Source organism: Strix uralensis, chromosome 4, assembly GCF_047716275.1.
Source record: "Strix uralensis isolate ZFMK-TIS-50842 chromosome 4, bStrUra1, whole genome shotgun sequence".
Taxonomy (NCBI): Eukaryota; Metazoa; Chordata; class Aves; order Strigiformes; family Strigidae; genus Strix; species Strix uralensis.
Window position 1 is genome coordinate 34164505 of NC_133975.1, and position 20637 is coordinate 34185141.

The following is a 20637-nucleotide window of genomic DNA, read 5'->3' on the forward strand; positions in this document are numbered from 1 at the left end:
GCATGTAGGAAATACTATAATCAATGCTAAGTTATCCATGCTAGTCATACTTTATCTACCAAAAGATCCTCGAAATAGATGATTGCAATTTGCAATTCCAAGTTACAAAATAAATAGCTAACATAAAAATTCACCTTTTGATATACCCAGATTCACCTTTTAGAGAAGTCATGAATTTCAGGGTATGAAATAGGGTACTAAGACAACTCAAAGACAAAGATAGGACATCAATTTTGCTGAGAGATTGATTAAAAAAAAATTTAGTGATCATATAGGCATGATTAAGCTTATAGGTTTGAAATGAACCGAGAAAAAAAAAGTTTACAGTAACAGTTTGACTTGCCAAATCCCTTTAAGAATCGGTCCTAGAGCTCAAGAGCTATGTAGAAAACGCTAACATTGCATTTTCAACGTTGTTCACTGTGTTATCACCCAATATCCTTGTTTCAATCATTATCTCGACTGGTTTTAATCACAGTCCCAAATGGCCACCCAGCAGGCTGCTCCTCCCCAGCTACACTGACTTCATTTGATGAGTTCAGGTTCAGTCACCATCCCAAATTAGGTGTTCTCCCATAATTAAAAAATAACCAAGCATTTACTTTGCGAAGTGTGTGAAAACGATGGTACAGATCAACAAGAGAGCAGAGGCATACATTTCGCTTATTTGCAGAAGACTACTCTGGGATGTTTAGAAAATAACGTAAGGGAAGCTCCATTAAACTTCTATATGTAACTAGAGGATTATCTATTTCTACAACTGTTTCATAGCTTGGTTAAGAATCTGGGTTAGTCTAGATCAGTACTGTTTTTCTAAGGCTCTAGAAACAGTATTTGCACATATCCATTCCACTGGGTTGGTTATATTTAAAAAAATATATATTATCATGGTGGAAGTTACTTTTCCTTCTATATATATTACTATTCCAATTTACAGTTTAAGCACCTGTGCTATTCATCCTTTTGATTACACATATCAACACAGTTAACATGAAGTAAAGTCTCTGCAGAATGAAGGAAAATTTAAGCAGCCACTAAAATTAGAGATAAGCTCACAACTTTGGGAAAATGTATTTTAGGAGACAGCAGCACAGCATGTTTTAAGGAACAGTTGAACACGTGTCTAAAATTAACCCTGAAACGGTACTTTAAAGCTACCCTGATGGTGAAACAATTTGCTGGTCAACAGAATAAAACAGCATCTTAATAGAACCTTTTCAGTTACTGCCAGTTAAAGCCATCCATGTGAACTCAATCTTTCATGCTGCAGTGAAAGTTCAAGACAGAAAACATGGCATCTCAAGTGCCACATAGCAGCTCTAAGTGTCACTGGAGCATTCCCTTTTCGAAAGGCACAAAATAGGCACTTATACAATTCTTGGCAGTCACTGTGTCATAGTTAAGGGCCTATTTGTGTATTTCCTGTTATGTTAAACAGTTTTCCTGTTATTAAGCAGCAAAGATGTCTCCCCAGGGACATGCCTAGAACATTGCACACCATTGTTTCAGGAACAGACTGAGCACAACCCAACAGAGCCCATGTGGAAACATCTTGCCAAGCTGAAAACAAAACAGCAGCACCCAGTACTTTTGTTAGCTACAAGATATAATACATCCCCACCCTTTCAGAGATGCATGGTCCTTCCGCTGATTGCTGACTGCCCCTGGAAGTTAAGGGACTTCTCTTCCCCGTGACTCCTAGCCAAACTGCGCAACTAAAGATTGCTTTGGCAAAAGCTGCCTGACAGGTACCAGTGGTCCCCTCAAGGAACGACTGCTTGCCATGCCTGCTGTGGAGTTTAAGCAGTTCCTGTGGAGGAAGTTTTAAAACATTCATCACATCATTCTTTGCATTTAATGTTCCCCTGAGTCTCATCTGCTTAAGCTAACAAACAACCATGAAGATGGCAGACTCACATTTTTGCTTAATTCAGTGGTGAGCAGGGAGGGAGGGAAAGATGACAACAGAAACTTTTTTGAGGAGCCAATACCTCAAGTAACTGCAATGTTCACCAGGGGATACCAGTAACTTACTGCAAAGACCAAAACCCCTATGTGAGGTTAACCCCTATGCAAGACCTCTAACTACAAACACTTCTACTCGTGCTCACAAACAGAGCAAGAAAAATACTCACTACACATTACACATGCATCTCCTCTTCCTTGTCCCCAACTCCTAGCTGAGAGGTCCCTCCCAAAACATAGGAATATAGGTTTGATAGGGTTATGCTACTCAGTTCACATTAGTTTTTTGGGTTTTTTTTTTTAAAGTGTCAAAATATCTCAGTTTGATAAGCATGTTAAGCAGGTGGTAGTTTGTACAGTAGTATTTGTGGAAAAAAGTAAGCCTTGATTTTATATTGGTTATACGATAAGTAGCCCATGCTTATGGCTAAGAAAAGCAAAGTTTTCTAGCATTCCATTTTATTCACAGTATAATAACTTGCAACTAGCTTTATAAATAACCTCATTCATTCTGCTGGAAGCATTTCCAATATTCCTGTTTTACTACTTCAAATCTTTAAAAAAGCTTAGCACAAAGTCTATTTTTGTAATAAGTATAAACAGAACACTTTACATAATTTAAGTGCTTATTATTAGCAATATTCACACACAGATAAAAATGAAGGCCGTTGAAATATCTGAGAGTCTAAAAACAGTATTAAAGAAGTGAAGTCATTAATGAGTATTATTTATAACACTTGCCTGACTTTTCTACCAAAGGATTGATAGTTCTCTTTAAGAAACGGATGAGCTTTCATGAGCAAGTTTCACCACAGATGTTCCCAGCTGTCCTGTTTCCTGCCTAGCCAGAAGTATTTCCATAACATCACATACAAACTGTTTACATGAGCATCTTGAGGAAGAAGCACACTACCATGACAAGAAGTAGCAAAATTAAACTTAACCAGGAGTTGAATACAAGACCTAGGGTTATTAATGCCCTTGCTACAACCACTAGACATCAGTAAAGATGACACCAGTGGAACGTTCATAAATAGCAACCATAAAGACACATCTCAACCAGATACAAGTCAGGTTATTTCAGACGGGTTATTTCTACATTTCAGTACATGGACAGCTAAATTGAATAGGTTTTTTTTTAAAAGATGATTTAAAGGTATAAGTTATACTGCTGACACATTTATTCTTCAGGAGATCAAATGCTATTTTTTCTCCCTGCAGGATGGGGAACAGAAACAATACTCCATGACCAGGAAAAGGCAATGGGGAAGAACACTGTTGGTGGACATGCTTAGAAAGATGCTGGTGATACCACCAACTGTAATCTAAATCATTAATTAATAATTCTGTAGCACTCTTTTACCATATTATCATGGTAAAAATAATTGCTTAACCTCCTCTTAAAAATAAGATTTAATTCGATCAAATCTTTCTGACAATAACACTACTCCAGTAAACCACAGACAGCTGATACATCTAAAGAACAAACAGAAGCAGAGGTGAACTCCACAAACTAGCCACCTTGACCAATGTAGCCTTCCTGTTTTGTTCTGGGGGAAGACAAGCCAAGAGAGATGGGGTCTGCTTGCAAATAATTTTCCAAATAAGTTAGTTTTTGGTATGGTATTTGGTGAAACAGTCAAGAGCTGTTTGGAACACCAGCGCTTTTCCTAAAGGCATCAAATCTATAAACTTGGGACGTAGGTTCTTCTATGCATAGTGCCACTCAGGAATTAGAATTTAAGTAATAAAAACAGTGGAGACACTGCTTCATTACATGACAATTAACAGCCAACCTAAAACCAGAAATTGTCATCTCTTGCCATTGATTGCAGTGAGTGGTGTGGTCTCAATCTATTCAGTACTGCTTCCACAGTACTTAACATATTTGATTTATTGAAGATGCAAGAAATGTTTTTTGCCTTCTATCCCCCTCCCACATCAGAGTTTTCTCTGCCAGCAAAGAAAGAAGAGTAATACAGAACAGTGAGCCAATTGTTGTTGCTGTTTTCTTTTTTGGTTATGTGGGGTGGTTTTTTTAGCAGTTCCTTTCTGCTATCCAGGCTTCCTCTGAAAAGAACTAGAGTCATCTTCATTTTATACCTATTGTAGATGCATCAACTAGATGAGACTTGTATAGAGTACAAACTACACTCACAAACTCCAAAACAGAGCCGTACCATCTGAAAACATGAACCTCCATTTAGCTATCACCTACATGCCTACTGAAGCTATAACCTATTAAACGGAAATCAAGCACATCAGATGGGTCATTTAGTACCCAGTCTTGAATAGATGAAGTCAGGAGCAAAGAGTCTCACTGACTTCAAGAGGAACATGTTTAAATCCAAAATTCCCTATGACTAATGGTTTCCAGCTATTCAACAACTTCTGCTCAGAATAGATAAGCTGACTTTACCTCTGAACTGTATTTTTCTTTGGTAGGTGACACATATTTAACACATTCGTCCTGTATCAAATCTCTCCAGCAGACGTTTAGATTTAGAATACTTAGCAGGGTTGAGTGTGCTGGGTATCTTTCTACAGTTCTATATTAAACTGTAATATCAGACATTAATCAGCAGTTCAGCTATTCTTGAGGGGGGGAAGGTGGCATATGAACAATTAAGGAACTTGTGACACCTGAGGCTTTCAGAATCCTTCTTTAAGAGCACAGCTTTGCTATGTGCAGAAATAATTTCATCGTTCCCAGTGTGATCTGAAGCAGGATTTAGGGAAGAAATTGTATTGGAAAAGGACATCATCTGCTCAAATAAACCGGTCTGTGATGTTTGCTTGTTGCCAGCAAGGAAAAAAGGAAATTTTTAAAATTGGTATTGCTGTAATGACATCAGCTGCTGTTTGTCCTCTGAGGCCCCTCTTATTACCAAGCTAGTAAGAGTTACTAGGTTTAGTAAGCAATGGAAGTCACCGGAGATGTAAGAGTACTTAGGGGAAGAACAAAAAGAGGAAGAGCAGCAAGAAGGGCTGGATGAAAACGTTTTGAGACAAAACAGTTTACCACAAAAGCAACAGTACAGTTCAGTATACAAACCTTGAAAAACTAAACAAAAGGCACAAGAGCTTTGACCTCTATTTGCAAAACTAGTTCCTTGTCTAGAATTTTATCTTCATGCAAGAGAAAATATAAATAACTCAAAACTGCTATTTTGAATCATTCATAAAAGAATGTCTTTCTCAGGTAGTTTGCACAGAATCATGCAGAGATGATTTACTCTGTCACACCACTGATGCATGAAGAGCATAAGAGCACTTTAGTCACTCTTTGGTAAAAATACCTAATGGTATGATAAAGGAAGCAAATGTTATATTTCATCAGTGAAAGACAGTGGTTCATACTTAACTCATCTATCATGTTTATACAGTTCTGAAGTGTTGAGATTTTTGTTGCAGTTACTTGCTACAAGTAAGTTTTAAAAGTCACAGGATGGGTAAATAAAGTATTTCTTGAAGAGGACACATATACATACAGCTAACAATGCAGGTATACTATACTTCTAAGTAGATTAAAAAAATTACACATCTATGTCTGCCTGCATTTAAAGGGAGAAGAAACTTCTGGATATGATGACCTCAAAGCAGTGTAGAGCACACAGCAATGGAAGTTAGACACAAGGCAACAAGCTGAATGACCTTAAAAAGCACTTTTACAGCAAGTTTCCTCTGGATTTATTCCACTCCTAAGAAAAAAAATCCAGTTTTATTTGGTTTCCCCCGAACAGGCTGTATACTTACACTGCAAAATATCTGAATTATTGTTACTTTGACACCTCCACATGGACAAAATGTAAGCAGTGCGAATGCCCAAGGATCCATTTCACTATAAATACAATGACTAATCTAGACTAATTTGACACCAGTGTAAACACCTGCATGTCCAACCATAGTACATACTGTGAAGAAACTGCAGCCGGCTGCTGCAAAATATCTTCAAGTCAGAATGAAAACCCCAGAGCGAATTCCATTCTCTTCCTCACAATAGTACTTACATCTTAATTTCACCAAGTTACTGCACTGCAAACTGTCAGCCAGGACACGGTAACAGAAGAATCCAACTTAACCTGTGCTCTAGATTACTTTAAAACGCTACATTTCAACAATTGCTATTACGTATCTTAAGGATGCTCTGCAGTCATACAAGGCGGTCAGTCTATGCTATTATGAAAGGGAATAAAGGATGAAATCCATGATACTGTTTATGAAAACTGCAATCTACACCAAAACTGGAACTGAGTGTTGCTTACATAACACTCACATATATTCACATTCCTGTATGGACCCCAAAATTCCTGTTTTCAATTACTCCTTCCCTTATTTATTGATACAGTGCATAGTATATTCTATTTCTCATTACTTATGTGACCTTGGAAAGAAGCCACATGTCATTTTAATCCAATTAGACCACTACAAGAAAAGATACTCATACTGGCGCTGCAAAACCAAATATGGCTCCTCCTGATACCTAACAAAAACCCGAACCTTTTATGCTTGTGATATACACTGTCATTGCCTGATCTACTGTTGCTGAGTTTTATGAACCTGAAATAATCACTAACAAGCTTCAATGCATTCCACTGTTTCTAAACCACAGTATATACATACTTGCACTCTCCACTACAGAACATGACCTGGTTTTCAGATGCCCTACTTTTTTGGTATATTCAGCTCCAGCTAACAACTGGTCAGCTTTCTGCTAAGACACTGACTTCCTACAAGACAGAGGGACAGCAAAGCAGAAGGAGGAGACCAGGTAAAAACCTCTCCAAGCTGTCGATGTTATACCATTAGCTTGTACTTACTGCACATAGAGAAAACACACAGAAGGTCTATTCAGCACTTCTTATTTAGTGAAGTGCTGGTTAACTGGAACACAGGGCTAGCAATCTATTTTACATGCTGTATTCAACAGAGGCATCCTGCAGGTAGGTTTTGCTGCCACATCCACTCAATTGAAATAAAATCACAAACGGGATTCTTATCATTGCAAAATTCCCCTGATACACACACTGACATCTATTCTTATTTTTTGAAGTTATACAAATTTCAGTAGCAGTTAATGAACATTTGGAAGATTGAACATTATCTCCCCTCTTTCTCTTTTAGAATTTTTGTCCCTGGTATATGGGCTATGTGGAAACTTGAGTGTTAGCAACATCAAGGATGTAAGTATATGCACAAAGACTCCCTTACATAACAACTTTTAGCATCCAGGTATTTTAATCCTAGCTTAAAGCCATGCAAGCAAGCTGCAAACAGAAGCCTATATTACATTTGGGTAGTCAGCCTGTATTATGTTCATAACTGAATTTATCATCCAGGAGGAACTCAGAAACCAGATTTACTTTGCCACGGATAAGTAATGACAAGGCGAACAGTTTAAGCTGCTATGGGAAGTGCCAGGACAGGAAGGAAAACTGACTGGTAGAACTGAAGTCCAAAAAATAAAAGCAAGGAGGGTGGTGTTGAAGAGAGAAAGGAAATGCCTGGGAGGATGAGCTTCTGCAAAACTAGTTTATGTAGTTGCTTGCTCCTCCCTAAGCAAAATGCAAGAAAATTACATATAGTGCAGTGGAGAAAAAAAACTTATGTAACATGCAGGCTGCCATCAGTTTCTCTAGATCTCATGTATCTTAGCTAAAACAAACAACAAACAACTGCCACCCTCCACTAAAATGACACATGTATGTCCTGAAACAAAGCTCAGCTTCCATAATCTTGTTGCCATTCCCGATACTTGCTTTATTTGTTTTACCTGCCACTGAAGATGAAAATCAGGTCAGATGAAGCTAACAATTTTGTGATGGTTTTTTGGTTTGGTTTTGGGGGTTTCTTTGGCAGGGGAGGGGGTGTGTGTGCGTGGTTTAAACACACACACACTCTCATCTTGAATGTCTCTAAAACATCATACTTTTTAGGTTTGTAACGATACAAGTGAACATAAAAGTTTGCTTGTCCTACTTCCAAATAAAATATATTTAACATGACATGTATGATTACAGATCTCTACATGTAAGTATTCAAATATTTCTCACAGACAGAAAGCCACATCGTGACAGCTTGTATTCATCCCACTTCCCCCCGTTTCTTCCCCACACCAAATCAAGGTATAGAAGGGACATGACTCCCAGCAGATAAACATTAAAATGATCAGATAAATATTTAATAGCACAGATTTCCTGATGCTATTTTTGGACTTGTGGTAGGAAAGAGCAAATTCCAATCTGCATTTCATAAACAGAATAACCATCTTCTAAACAAGCAGCTCAGCGAGGGTGCATGCACACAGGGACACTCAGAACATGAAACTACTTTGCTCAAAAGTCAGGCTACTGTATGAAACCCAAAACTTTCACACCCAGTGCAGTTTTTATTTGCTAAAAATAAGCTGCTGTTGAAGTAAACAAGATATTCCCTCAGTGCATGCTCTAGCTGTCATATTAAAAAAACCCACAAACCTGTATGAAATATAACAGTGCTTTTCTTGTAGCCAGAAGGTAGACGGATGTTTCGGAGCAAACCCTTTGCTGTCAGCCGTACGCGCATGTTGGATAAGGAAAATTTCGGAGACCATAACATGTCTTCAGTGCAATTGGAAGATAAACAAATAAGAAATAGCCTCCATGTACTGTCACATACTATGTCTTTAAATCACTACTGGCAGAAGTGAGCAATTCTTGCTAAAAAAACAGGCTTGAAGAAATATCAAGTCTCCATTCCTTTGCTCTTATTCCTTATGCACAGAGAAGCAAAAAAGAAAAAAAAAAAAATCAGTAAAAGCAGATATCCACAGCGTAAATGCTGCTGGCAGCTTCTCCTCACCAGATGTTGTGGAAACAAAGCTTGTCCTCAGAATAAAACCGACTTAGTGATTTGGAAAACCAACAGCCTCTGAATTGCATCAGTGTTGATGCTCAATCTGCTATGGGACTCTGTGGGCTAGGAGCTAGAAAAGGAGAAAAGGGAGGAGGAGGATGAGGAGGGAAGAGAAGGAGGAGGAAAGTGGGTGGTCTCCCCAGCTGAATATATCATCCAGCAATGCCACAGACCATGTAATTGTTCTTTGGAGACTGTTCAGCAGATTATTTGAATATTCCTGGAGGCATATTTCAGCTCTCCTCTCCAACAATCCTTTCAGGGTACATTTTTTTTTTTTAAACAGTTTCTTTCAATTGACATGAATTTAACAAAACAGATATACCAGCTAACATGTTCTACCAGAGTTTCTTTTGGCATTAAATATTATGTCAACATTTAAAATCTTAACAAATCCACAAACACATCTATTTTCTAAGAACAATTCAGTATTTGAGATCTGCTTAAGGGAAACACTATTTAGCTTGGCAGCTCAACACTGCAGATGCTTCCATTTATCAGAATAGGAGCAAGGAAGCAAGCATCAATTTCATATTAAAACAGATCTCTGCCAGATGGCTTTTGAAGGCACCCAAACACTGTAGCAAACAAGCAGTGTTACAGGAGTTCCTTCAAAACAGATACTGTCTCCACATTTAACTAGCCCTCTTAAAAAAATATTTCTTCTTACTATTTAATGAGCTCAAAAGTTTTGCATATACCTTGGCCCCTTTCACCTGCCACTAGCAAAAATAAAATGAAAACCAGAAACTAGAACACAGAGAAGAGGAGTAACTGTTTTACAGAGATTATAAAATGGTCACTTTTTTACCTACAACCACAACCATAAATACACGCACTGGCCACCTTTCTGTGCAAAAAGAAACACTTCACTGCTTTGTCTACAGTCAGTAGCTCCCTTGCTAGGCAGCCATAGGAGCAGGGACCACCCAAGTATCTCACAGGCACTGCAGGAGACAAGACAGTAACAACTCACACCACCTTCTGGGTTGCTTCAAGAGCTGCCTTCCACAGCCTTTGTATCTTTTCAGAGAGAACAAAATTAGGTACTTTTCCACTGATTCTCCACTTCTACCATTTCACCAAACCACAGCTAATGGTCTCTAGCATCTGTCCCTCTGACAGTTTTTCCAGTTCCAGAAACAATTAACCCAACTTGCTCTGAAGCAGGTACAACCCAAAGCAAACATAATCACACTTACAGGTCTCATCCCAGCAGCGCCTTATCTGTCCTCTTCTTACCACAAATCTATTATATTTTAGTAGCATGTCTTATTTGCTTAACACATATAACATTTAAAATTATCTAGTGCTTATTTACCACATCAGCTAGAACTAAAACCAGCATTTTGTCGCTTTATCCTGGTCTCCGGGTATCTCTAACATCACATAGGCCAATGCAGTGACAATAAAGCAGCTCATTGTAAGTAGAGCAAAAGAGCTGCAGCCCAGCATCAAGACCATCAGACCCATCAAGCCAACTTCCACAGCGTACTGCAGGAGAATACTACGGAATGTTTTATGATCATATACCAAAATATTTATTTCCCAGCACAGTGATGCACCACCAACTCTGAAGTACTATAATACATCTTTAGTCCTCACACCACCATTCAAAGTAAGTACAAAGACAGTAAATTAGCTTTTTTTGTTTGGTTCCCAGGGCAGCCTCTGCACACAGCAGGGCATGCATGTCATTACTGCTGTAAAATCCTTATCTATTCCTTCTAGTCTGAAGAGCTTCAGCACTAGCAATGTGCACTCATCTATCTTGCCAACAGCCTGCAGATGCAGACCCTTTCCTAATCCAACACCACTATCAAAGACATTGCCTCCTTTCTGTGCTGGAAGATTATTATGCTTTGAAACCATGCTCAGCAGTAAACCAGAAGGCTTGTTGCAGCACATTAGAGTAGCCCTGCATATTCAGCATAGTTCATTAGCCCATCTCTTCAAATATTAGATCAGTATTGTTAAATACTGTCTTAATAAAAGCATCTTGAGATTTTGACCAGGCCTACAGTCAGTCTTCAAACACCACTCAACACCCAGACATAACCACGTTTCACCTTTCTGCCAGGGCACCACAGGAACTCCCTTTTGTTTTCATCCTGCCCCCCATGGCTCCCCAAGAGAGGAACTGCTCCACGTAGTAAGTGCTCTGTCACCATCCCAATTTGATGCTTTCTCAAAGGCAGAAACAGTCCAATTGGGTTCAAAAAAACCCACAACCCCTCCACAAAAAAACAACCACCACCAAAAATTCCCACACCTGAAAAACAAATCAACACCTCTCCCCCTCCCTGCAATAGTGCCTGGGAGAAAGGTAAAAACTCATTAGCCTGTAAAACCAGACAAGTTGAAGTACCCCACTGAAACCATAACGTCCTTCCTAAAAATAGGAACTACAACAAAGAATCTCTAGAGGGCACACGTGAGGTAATGAACCAGCCTGGATACAGAGGAAGGAATGAATCACCAGGCAAAATAGGAGCAGATAAAAGCTCTATATGGACATCAAAATCCCTGCAGCAGAGACCAAAACTCCTCTTACAGAGACACAGTAATATACTTTGACTGCCTCCTCTTTCCCACCCTTAGTTTGGGTGGAAATAGGCCATGAAGAAACAGATACATCATAGTAACTTTTTTTAAAAACTATCTTCCAATTTGAAGAAAAAGCCTTTCTAGCCTCTAGGGTTGGAATCCTGTTAAACCCGAGAAACCTAAAACAAGTCTGCTTTATGGAGAAGCAGACCTGACAGCACTAATAAAAAGCAATAGATGCATGTCAGTCTCATTTAGGACCCAATGCTCAGAGAGCTCTGACAGCAGCCAGCAAGAGGACTCCTCGTCCCTATCTGAATAGCTCGCAGGAGAGATTTAACTCAGAGAGGTTCCTCCAATGTAGCCTTTCCACAGCTCTGCATTACACCACAGTACACGCCACTGTGGTGGCTAGCAGTTTCCTTGGCTCAGGACATCATCAGCTCCAGGTCTGTGTCTGTACTCCTGCGATGACCACCTAGTGCCTGCTGCCAGCAGGGTACAAAACCAGGACATCATCTGTGGGATCACAACACAGCATGCCAGGAGCATGCACTGTCTACATTTCATGCATAACATGAGGATCACAGAGAGGTCATTTTCTGTCTTGATACTGGATAACGGTGACTGAAAATAGCACCAGAAAATAGTGGAATAAAATAGGAAGTGATATACAGCCCAGACAGAGGACAAAAGGACTGACAGATTTTATTTACTAGCACCTTACTGCTGGCTTCCCTCTAACTTGAAGGGCAAAACTGGTGATCAACATGGACAAAGGGACTCCATCCTGTTATGAACACGTAATTCAGTCTGGGTTGCTAAATGCATCAATACCTGACCTATTTTAACACCAGCAGATTTAGCCCATCTGCCACTCCTTGCGAACACTATCAATATGACAAGAAAGGAGCAAAGGGCACTGGCATCTGTAGGCCCTCCAATTCAGCCTCATGAGGCCAAGTCCATGGTATCTGAATGTGTTTCTGCTGTCTTTATCTCTCTTCCCAATTCCAACAATCACTAAGAAAGCTGTCAGAGCAGAGTTAAGTCTGTCATTGCAAAGAAGTCCAAATCAGAGGCTAGATACTTAGATCTGAGAAGCCCACACAGAGGCCACCTGTCTCTGTGTCATAAGACAGCATGGGCAGTGCAGAGCAGATGGATTTTACTGGCATGCTTTACTTTAAGGAAGAACCGAGAGGTGATTGCTTATGAAAAGAGATGCAAGAAGCAGGAGCCTAGTAACAGCCAAAGCGTCATCTGTATCCTCATTTTTATTTCTGGAAAATGACTGTCCCCTCTCCATTTTCCTGTGACCACCTTGCTCTAGCCAGTGCTCCAGTTAAGCTAACCTTCCTGCAGGCAACAATACCCGCTGCCATGCCAAATGCAGCCTGCAGCTTCAGGACTTATTTTAAGCTCCAACCCTCACCTGCAGCAAAAAGCAAACCTCTTTCTGCCTCAGAGAGGGAACTAAAATCCTAAATTATTTAGGTTTCTTCTAGTACATAGAAGCTTTTAATCATTATAAATTCAGTAGCCTGTCAAATAAAGTGATGCTGCGGTGGATTCCCAGGCAAACAGCTATAGGAATCAGGCTGATCTGTGTCTCTCCCACACAACAGTGGTGGCATTTAGGTTGTTGCACTCTTTCAGAATTAAGAATGGCCACAAAACACTGCATGAATCATTTCATTTTTAACTTCTGACTTCAGGGAGCAGAAAGTTACTTCCCATGGGTAGGATGTCCCTTCTAAAATGGCATTTTTGTTAGACTGCCTCAGTCAAAATCCTACTGTGCTTTGAAAAAAACCTGCTACCCTACAACAGTGAATAATGTCACTAACATTAGGATAACGTGCCTTAAAATATGAAGCTTCAATGACATAGCCAGATGTGTCAAAAAAACCAACTGCCTCTGTGCTAGGGGCTTCTGCTGTTCAGCAGCAGGCTAGGTGTATACATAGGTCCTTGTGAGCTAAGGCCTCAAGGAACAGTGGAAAAATAAAAGTCTTACTTAGGGCAACAGCTTACAGATCTATTAATTACTTATTCACACAATACTGATTTATGTGCAGTGTGCAACTATTCTTCATCTATGGCCTCACAACAACAATACCCAGACAGCCACTACTGAAAAGGAACATTGCAAGTAAGGACAATTTAGGCAAGTATACATCCTACGACATGTTAGAGGTTTACCAGAAGATCACAGAGCAAATTAAAAACAACTCACAACAGATGTGTGTCACTTATCTCTGTGGGTTTTTGATGTTCTTCATAGCCATAGGTGTGCAGACAAAAATGCAGATGTGCAATCAGTTCACAAGCTGTTTAACCATCTTTAACACAAGATCCATGAGTTTCATGTCTCTGGGACAGTTCCATGGTCTTTCAGGTATTAATTATGTCAACTTATTTCCCTAACAGGGGCTACTAGGCAGCTACTGCTGAAAAGTACCTTAAGAAATATGGGGAAAGGACTTAAACAAAGTTAGAAGGAACAAGTCAGAGGACTTCAGAATAACCAAAAAAAATGTAATATTGGAAGAGGACATTAAGAGTCAGCTTTGGGATATCTTATACACCTCACCTCAAAGTTAAGGAAGAGCTGCAATACAGTGACACCCAATTACTCACTGTTTACTGCAAACACATAAAACAATGTGCACAACCTAAGGAACTCCAGAGAGTCAAAGAAAAAAAAACAAGTCTAAGAACATCAGAAGAGATCCATATCTAGATTTAACTGGAGAGGGAAGGGACAAGAAGATAGTAAAGAAAGAACTAAATACTAGCATCTTCAAGAAGGCGATATAACTTGGCATTGCATACAGCAACTCAGTTGAGAATAACAAAATGGGAACAGTTTGTTACTGGTACGTGACCCTGATGGTCAAAGCTCTAAAGTCTCTTAAAATAAAAACTTGCTGTCCTCTTAATTACTGGGGAAAAAAAAAAAAGTGAGAATTTGATAGTTTAGAATTCATTCAGACAGAATAGTAACAAACACACCAGCTCTGACGAATCTTAACAATGCAGTCTATAGTTTAAAGTCATTAGGACAGACTTCCACACTAGAAAAGCCTTGAACTCCAGTTCCCAACACTGGCAAGTTTTCTTTAAGCATCCCTTAGACTGAGCTGACACAATCTGTGGATATCCATTTCAGCTGCCTCCTCTACTCATGCAGAAACTGGCCTGTTCAATATTTAGACAACTGTGAGAAAACTGCAGCTCTAAGTTCTTCTCCTGTGTGGCTTGTTATTGTGGAACATTGAAATAAATACCATGGAAAAGAACTAAACATTCCTCACAACATCACACCACAGAAGTGAACTACAGACATTCCCTCCATAGAAAGTCTGCATACTTCTGTGTTACCAAGAATCTGGAGTATGGCTGTGTGGAGCTGGAGAGCAAGTTTCTCACAGAAGTTTGGAATTAAATAATAATAAACATCTCTGAAATAACTAATTTATAATCCAGAAAACAGGTCCTTCCTTAAAAGCATTAACAGAAGAAACAGACCTTGTAGTGTGAAAATCATCTGGGTTATGCCACACAAGGCCTTAATGAATGATGCTCTGTCACTATAGGAAGACTGATAGGACCCACATCAAGACCTCATTGCCAGGGTGGTAAAAATAATCCCAGAATTTTCAGTCCACCAATTTGAGAAATTGCCAGCAGAATACCACCATTTGAACAGAGCTGGCCCATGTGTTACTCCATAGCAAGCCTTGAGGTTTCAAAATTATTTGTTTTTTGTAAAGATATCTGTTGAAGGCACAGGGAGCAGTGCTGATTTTCAGCATGGAACAGGAGACAACCTTCTCAAAGTGTTAATTTTCAGAAGATCAGGTTTGGAACAAACAGTAGGAACATGCATGTAAATACACTGATACACTTACTTGAAATCTGAAGGGACCAATCTGGAATACCTTAAGACTGTGTTGTCATTTGTCTCAGTTTTTTGCACCCTATTCTCTACTCTAACAAACATACTACCTCAGGAAAACAACACTGATTTTAAAAGCCCAAAACACTCAAAACAGATGACTTCAGAGTTTAGGATAGCATTGTCTGAACATCAGCACCAGCCATTTCACTTTGAAGACTTCTGGAGCATAGTAGTTCTCACCCAAGGAACAAAATCCTTAGATCCAGCTGTTGTATTATACTTTATTTGGTAATGCTGGAAAAATCTGACCAAGAAAGTAACAGCTATTGGGTTTCAAAGGTTATTTCAGGTTTACGGATACTCACTTAACTCTTCAAAATAAAAATCATTGTACCTCCCCAATGAATGCATTTAATAAGAAACTCAAATTTACATAGATTTATGTAAATTTCTGCATTTATTTATACAGAAATGGCAAACTGAGGACCTGCTTTTATAGCTGGTTCACATGGAATAGCTACACCACTTAAGCAGCTTTGCTGTCTGTTTATAAGAACATTCCTTATTAGCCTGAAGAAGTATTCTAAGGCTAGATCACATGAGACAATTAAGTCATTCAGATAGTCCTCGTAGTTCACATAGATGAAAAAACATCTAAAAAAAGACTATAGCTGGCTTTTTATTGCAGCTAGAAAGGCAACAAAACAGTCCAAAGCACAGTACGATATCTGCAAAAAGAATCTTAAGCCTGATCTTTTTGTTGCTTTTTAAGAGATAAAGGAAAAAAGACTTATTTACACTATTCAACTCCTAGAACTTCCAAGGTGTAAAATATTAGCTACATTAAACTAATACTGAATCTAATCTTGTTCCTGCTACACCCTATAGAGTTTACAAAACTGTTCCAAGTTTTTCTGCAAAATTTCCAGGCTTTTCTTTTGGAGAAAGAGGTAGACAGAAAAACTGACAAACCCAACTTATTTACAAAATCTGAAGCTTTTAACATGATAGATTGATAATTCAGTCTCAAAACATCTACATTGACATTCCTGGTTAGAACTAGTCAGAGATGCTAATTCTGCAATGTGGAAGACCTGGACCAAAATCCTCGCTGCTTGACCCAGTTTCAACAAGCACTTAAAACACTTCTTTTCTACACCCAGAGAGCTTTAAGCACTGGACAAACCATTAGCTGTTAGCAAGCAAAATCTTCCTTCTGGTTTTAACTTCACTGCAGAAGGTACCTAGTTAATTCCAGCGCAGAACCGGAAGAAGCTTTAAAATATTTAATATATTTACCCATCAAACTGTTTCCTGTATGATTCTTATGGGAATTTATTTCCCATGACCTGCAGAGTACAGTTTTAGAAGATGCTGAAAGAACAGCAGAGTTGGTTCAACAACAGGAGAAGTTTTACTTAATGGAAAAATTCCAGAGATGACCATAGAATGCCTTTTTTTTAAATGGACACATGAAATTAAAAATTACTGTTTAAACTGTATTGAAATACTATTTGAAAACTGGCACATAGAGCTTTGCAACATATATTCTTTACCAGAATTCTTGGGGCTTTGGGGTGGTTTTTTTGTTTCTTTTTTTAAAAGCAGTTTAAGATCTCTGGGATTTTTTTTTTTTTTATATGAATGCACATTCTTCTGAACTGAAGAAAATTCATTTTATATTTAATAACCTTGCACCATCAAAACAAACAAGATCTGTCTATACTCTAGCAACAATCCTTTTAACATTTATGTTTTACAGCAGGAAAAGGGTATTAAAAGTGAATATTAAGATAAAGCCATCAAAGAAGAATGCCTGAAGTGCTGAGACAGAAGCAGTTCATTCTGTTTTCTGCATGTTGCTAGCGTTAATTTCATTATCTATGCTAGAACTGTCACCAAAAGCACTATTCTTCCTGACATGTTTTTAACTCAGGTGAGCTCCCCAGTCCTACCTGTTTGGGACCAATCGTATTAGCACTTGTGTTAGAACAGAATAGACTATTTCAGTTGGAAGGGACCTACAATGATCCAGTCCAACTGCCTGACCACTTCAGGGCTCACCAAAAGCTAAAGCATGTTGTTAAGGGCATTGTCCAAACACCTCTTGAACACCGACAGGCTCGGGGCATTGACCACCTCTTTAGGAAGACTGTTCCAGTGTTTGACCACCCTCTTGGTAAAGAAATGCTTCCTAATGTCCAGCCTAAGCCTCCCCTGGTGCAGCTTTGAACCACTCCCATGCAAGTCATCACTGCATCCCAAGGAGATCAGCATCTCCCTCTCCACTTCCTCTCCTCAGGAAGCTGTAGAAAGCAATGAGGTGCCCCTCGGCCTCCTTTTCTCCAAACTAGACAAGCTCAAAGTTTTTAGCTACTCCTCACAGAACATTCCTTCTTGCCCTTTGACCAGCTTTGTCTCCCTCCCCTGGACACATTCAAGGACTTCCACATCCTTCTTCAATTCTGGGGCCCAGAACTGCACACAGTACTCAAGGTGAGACTGCACCAATGTTGAATATAGTGGGATAATCGCCTCTTTTGACCAGCTGGTTATGCTGTGTTTGATGCACCCAGGATACAGTTTGCCCTCTTGGCTGCCAGGGCACCTATGTTCACATATGCATCAAGACCTTTTCAAGTCTCCAAGCAACAAGAACACTACTTGAATAGGTTCTACAACTTGCAAAAAGCTTTTACAAGCAAATACCCCCCCATGCCCCCCCAAACAAAAACAAATCCAAAAAGACCTTCTGATCAGATATGAAAGGAGAAACAGCACTAATAAGCTGCTTGACCAAATAACCCTGATCAGTAGGGTAATTTACCATACCACATTAAATACTAATGATGGTCAACTAGATGAAGTAATTCAGTGAAGACCTAAGTACCTGACAGTCATAATGATGTTCATCAGCTCTCAGAACTAGTCTTCCCAATTTTTCAAGGAAGCTTACACATTTTCACATAGTATCATGTATCATTAAATATATATTTGATATATATAATATATATATCAATACATTATATATATACACAGTAAAGCTTTTTTGTTGTTAAAAAAAAGCACAAGCACAGCATGATGTACATTAATGCCTTGTTTTCCAGACATTGAAAGTGCAAGTATTTGGAGGGTGAACTATTCTATCAAAGAATTTACAATGTAAGAAGAGATGTTTATCCTGTTTCCTCTGATTTTCAACAGCAACTGAACTGTTAACTGAACCTTAAAGTACGCCTCCATCAACTTTTGTTGGAACCAGAGTACTGTGTCAGTAAAAGCATCCTATCCCAATGTATGAGTTCGAGTGAGGAGCCAGCATCCACCTTTAACAACCTGTTTCAAGAGACAGCCATGGACTGTTATATTTATACCTTGTTTTTCCATTTGAGCTTGATCAGCACTACTACTCACTTCTGCAATAAAGTCCCCTGACTGAAGTTATTTCCTGCCACAGTGTTATATTTTCTCACAAATGATTAAACTAAAACAAGCAGCCTTTTAACCTTCTCTTTATGAGGGTAAGACAACAGAATACCATCTTCCATGATGGAGCATGTACCCTTTTTTGATGAAATTTCTTTGATTTTCATGGCTTCTACAGCCTTTAGTAACTGATTCCACTACACATACTTGATCATAGTAGAATAAAGATGACATAAACCACATTGTTCATATTTAATAATAATTTATGGGTTTATCCAGCAGTTGCCCTAGCTTTCCTGACGACAGTGTTGTGCCACAAGCCTCAGTCTAACTTGTTATCCATAATAGACTGTACATACCTTTCACGGTGACTGAACAACAGGATAAAGCTTTCCAATAAATATTTACATGCTTTATTCCTAAAATGATAGCCTTATCTTAGAAACTGCCAAAAAGGCTACTGGTTTTTGCTTGGCTTATGTAGTTTCAGGGATTACTGTATCGTAACCTATCCTTAACCTTCAGTCAGTAACAGAGACATGAGACATGAATATCCACTGTATATACACACTGCACTGTAATATACTGCACAGGTATTAGAAGTAGGTCACTTTTTCTACGGGGAGGGCTGGAGAAACAAAGGAAAGAGCACTAACTTTATGCATTTTTAGAGGCAGTTTTGCATCTAGTTCAAAATTACATCTCACAAGAGGCAACATTTGTAGAAATTACTTGATACACTGGAATATCATCTATGAAAAATACAGAATTCACAAAAAGGAACCTTGTGAATGTTTTAACATGTACTAAGAATGAACAGCTGCAAATACGTAAGTCTCTCCATTTTTACTGGTATACTAACAGTATGTTGTGCCTTGCTTTGCCAAGCAGATTCTGGCTTTGCATTGTTGTTATAAGTGAATGGAAAATGGATAAAGAGCACAAACAGAGAACAGAGACCACATCCTAGAAACACCTGCCATTTTTCCATCCTTGAGTAATGTGAAAAGCAACATTAACAACTGAGCTAGATATAGCTCATTAAATAATGCCTTAGTATTGTAATCAATTATCAGAGTCCTGTCGCAATAAATTAGTCCTGACTTCAGACAGAGCACATGGGCAAGAAATAGAAGTGGAGTTGGACCTCCTTACCGAATGAAGCCAAAAACTGTAGCGTTAACTATGGCACTGAAATAAAAGAACAAAAAGCTTTAAACTAGCTAAAATCACTAGAACAAAGCTTCACTATAATATTAGGTCACTAAAGAAAAAAAAAAGATAGTAGGCATCATTCTACATGGTACCAGCTGGCACTATTTCCGTTCATTTCAAGAAAGATCATTTGTCTTTTCTTAAAATGTAAGACATTGTACTGCAGAATATCCAAGCAGCAACACAGTATTTTTATTCTGTAAGAACTATCTGCAACTGGGGGGGAGGGGTGGGGGGGGATAAAAAAAAAAAAATCTTTCTTAAACAAAGCAAAATACTCCATCAGAAAGCTTTGCATTCATAAATGGGAAATTATACTAATGCTCTGTATAAGTTAAAAATGTATTAACTTGAAAGTCTAATACATCATCCAGTTTTGGAAGCTGACTCAATACCAGAAACAGTTCAGGTTTATCAAGACAAACACTGACATACAGCTAATCAACTGGCAAAAGTATGATGCTAAATGAGCATTTTCTAAAGAATCACTAAATATTACAGCCATTTCAGAGTTTATAGCTGTGTTTTCATGGCATTGAATAGAATACTTCAAGGCTGTGTAGCTACATTCTTTATTAGTCTGAAGAAGACAAGTCATAAGAAAAATTATTTTAAACTAGTAAAAATGGAAGGGAGCACTAATTAGTTTTCTGCGTGGAAAACAGAGAGAAAGTGCCATGCTA

General features: G+C 38.7%; 1 protein-coding gene across 4 annotated transcripts in view; it reads right to left on the reverse strand.

Moving 5' to 3' along the window:
- MTUS1 (microtubule associated scaffold protein 1) overlaps nucleotides 1-20637 on the reverse strand; it is a 129230-nt gene that overhangs the window by 44825 nt on the left and 63768 nt on the right. Inside the window, exon 1 of one of the 4 annotated variants that reach the window (XM_074866303.1) lies at nucleotides 8442-8906. The exons of the other annotated variants lie outside the window; for them this stretch is intronic. Coding sequence (XP_074722404.1) covers nucleotides 8442-8562 — 121 coding nt within the window. The 5' untranslated portion in view covers nucleotides 8563-8906. Of the gene's footprint in view, nucleotides 1-8441; nucleotides 8907-20637 lie in introns of those variants that run through there. 4 annotated transcript variants of the gene reach the window in all.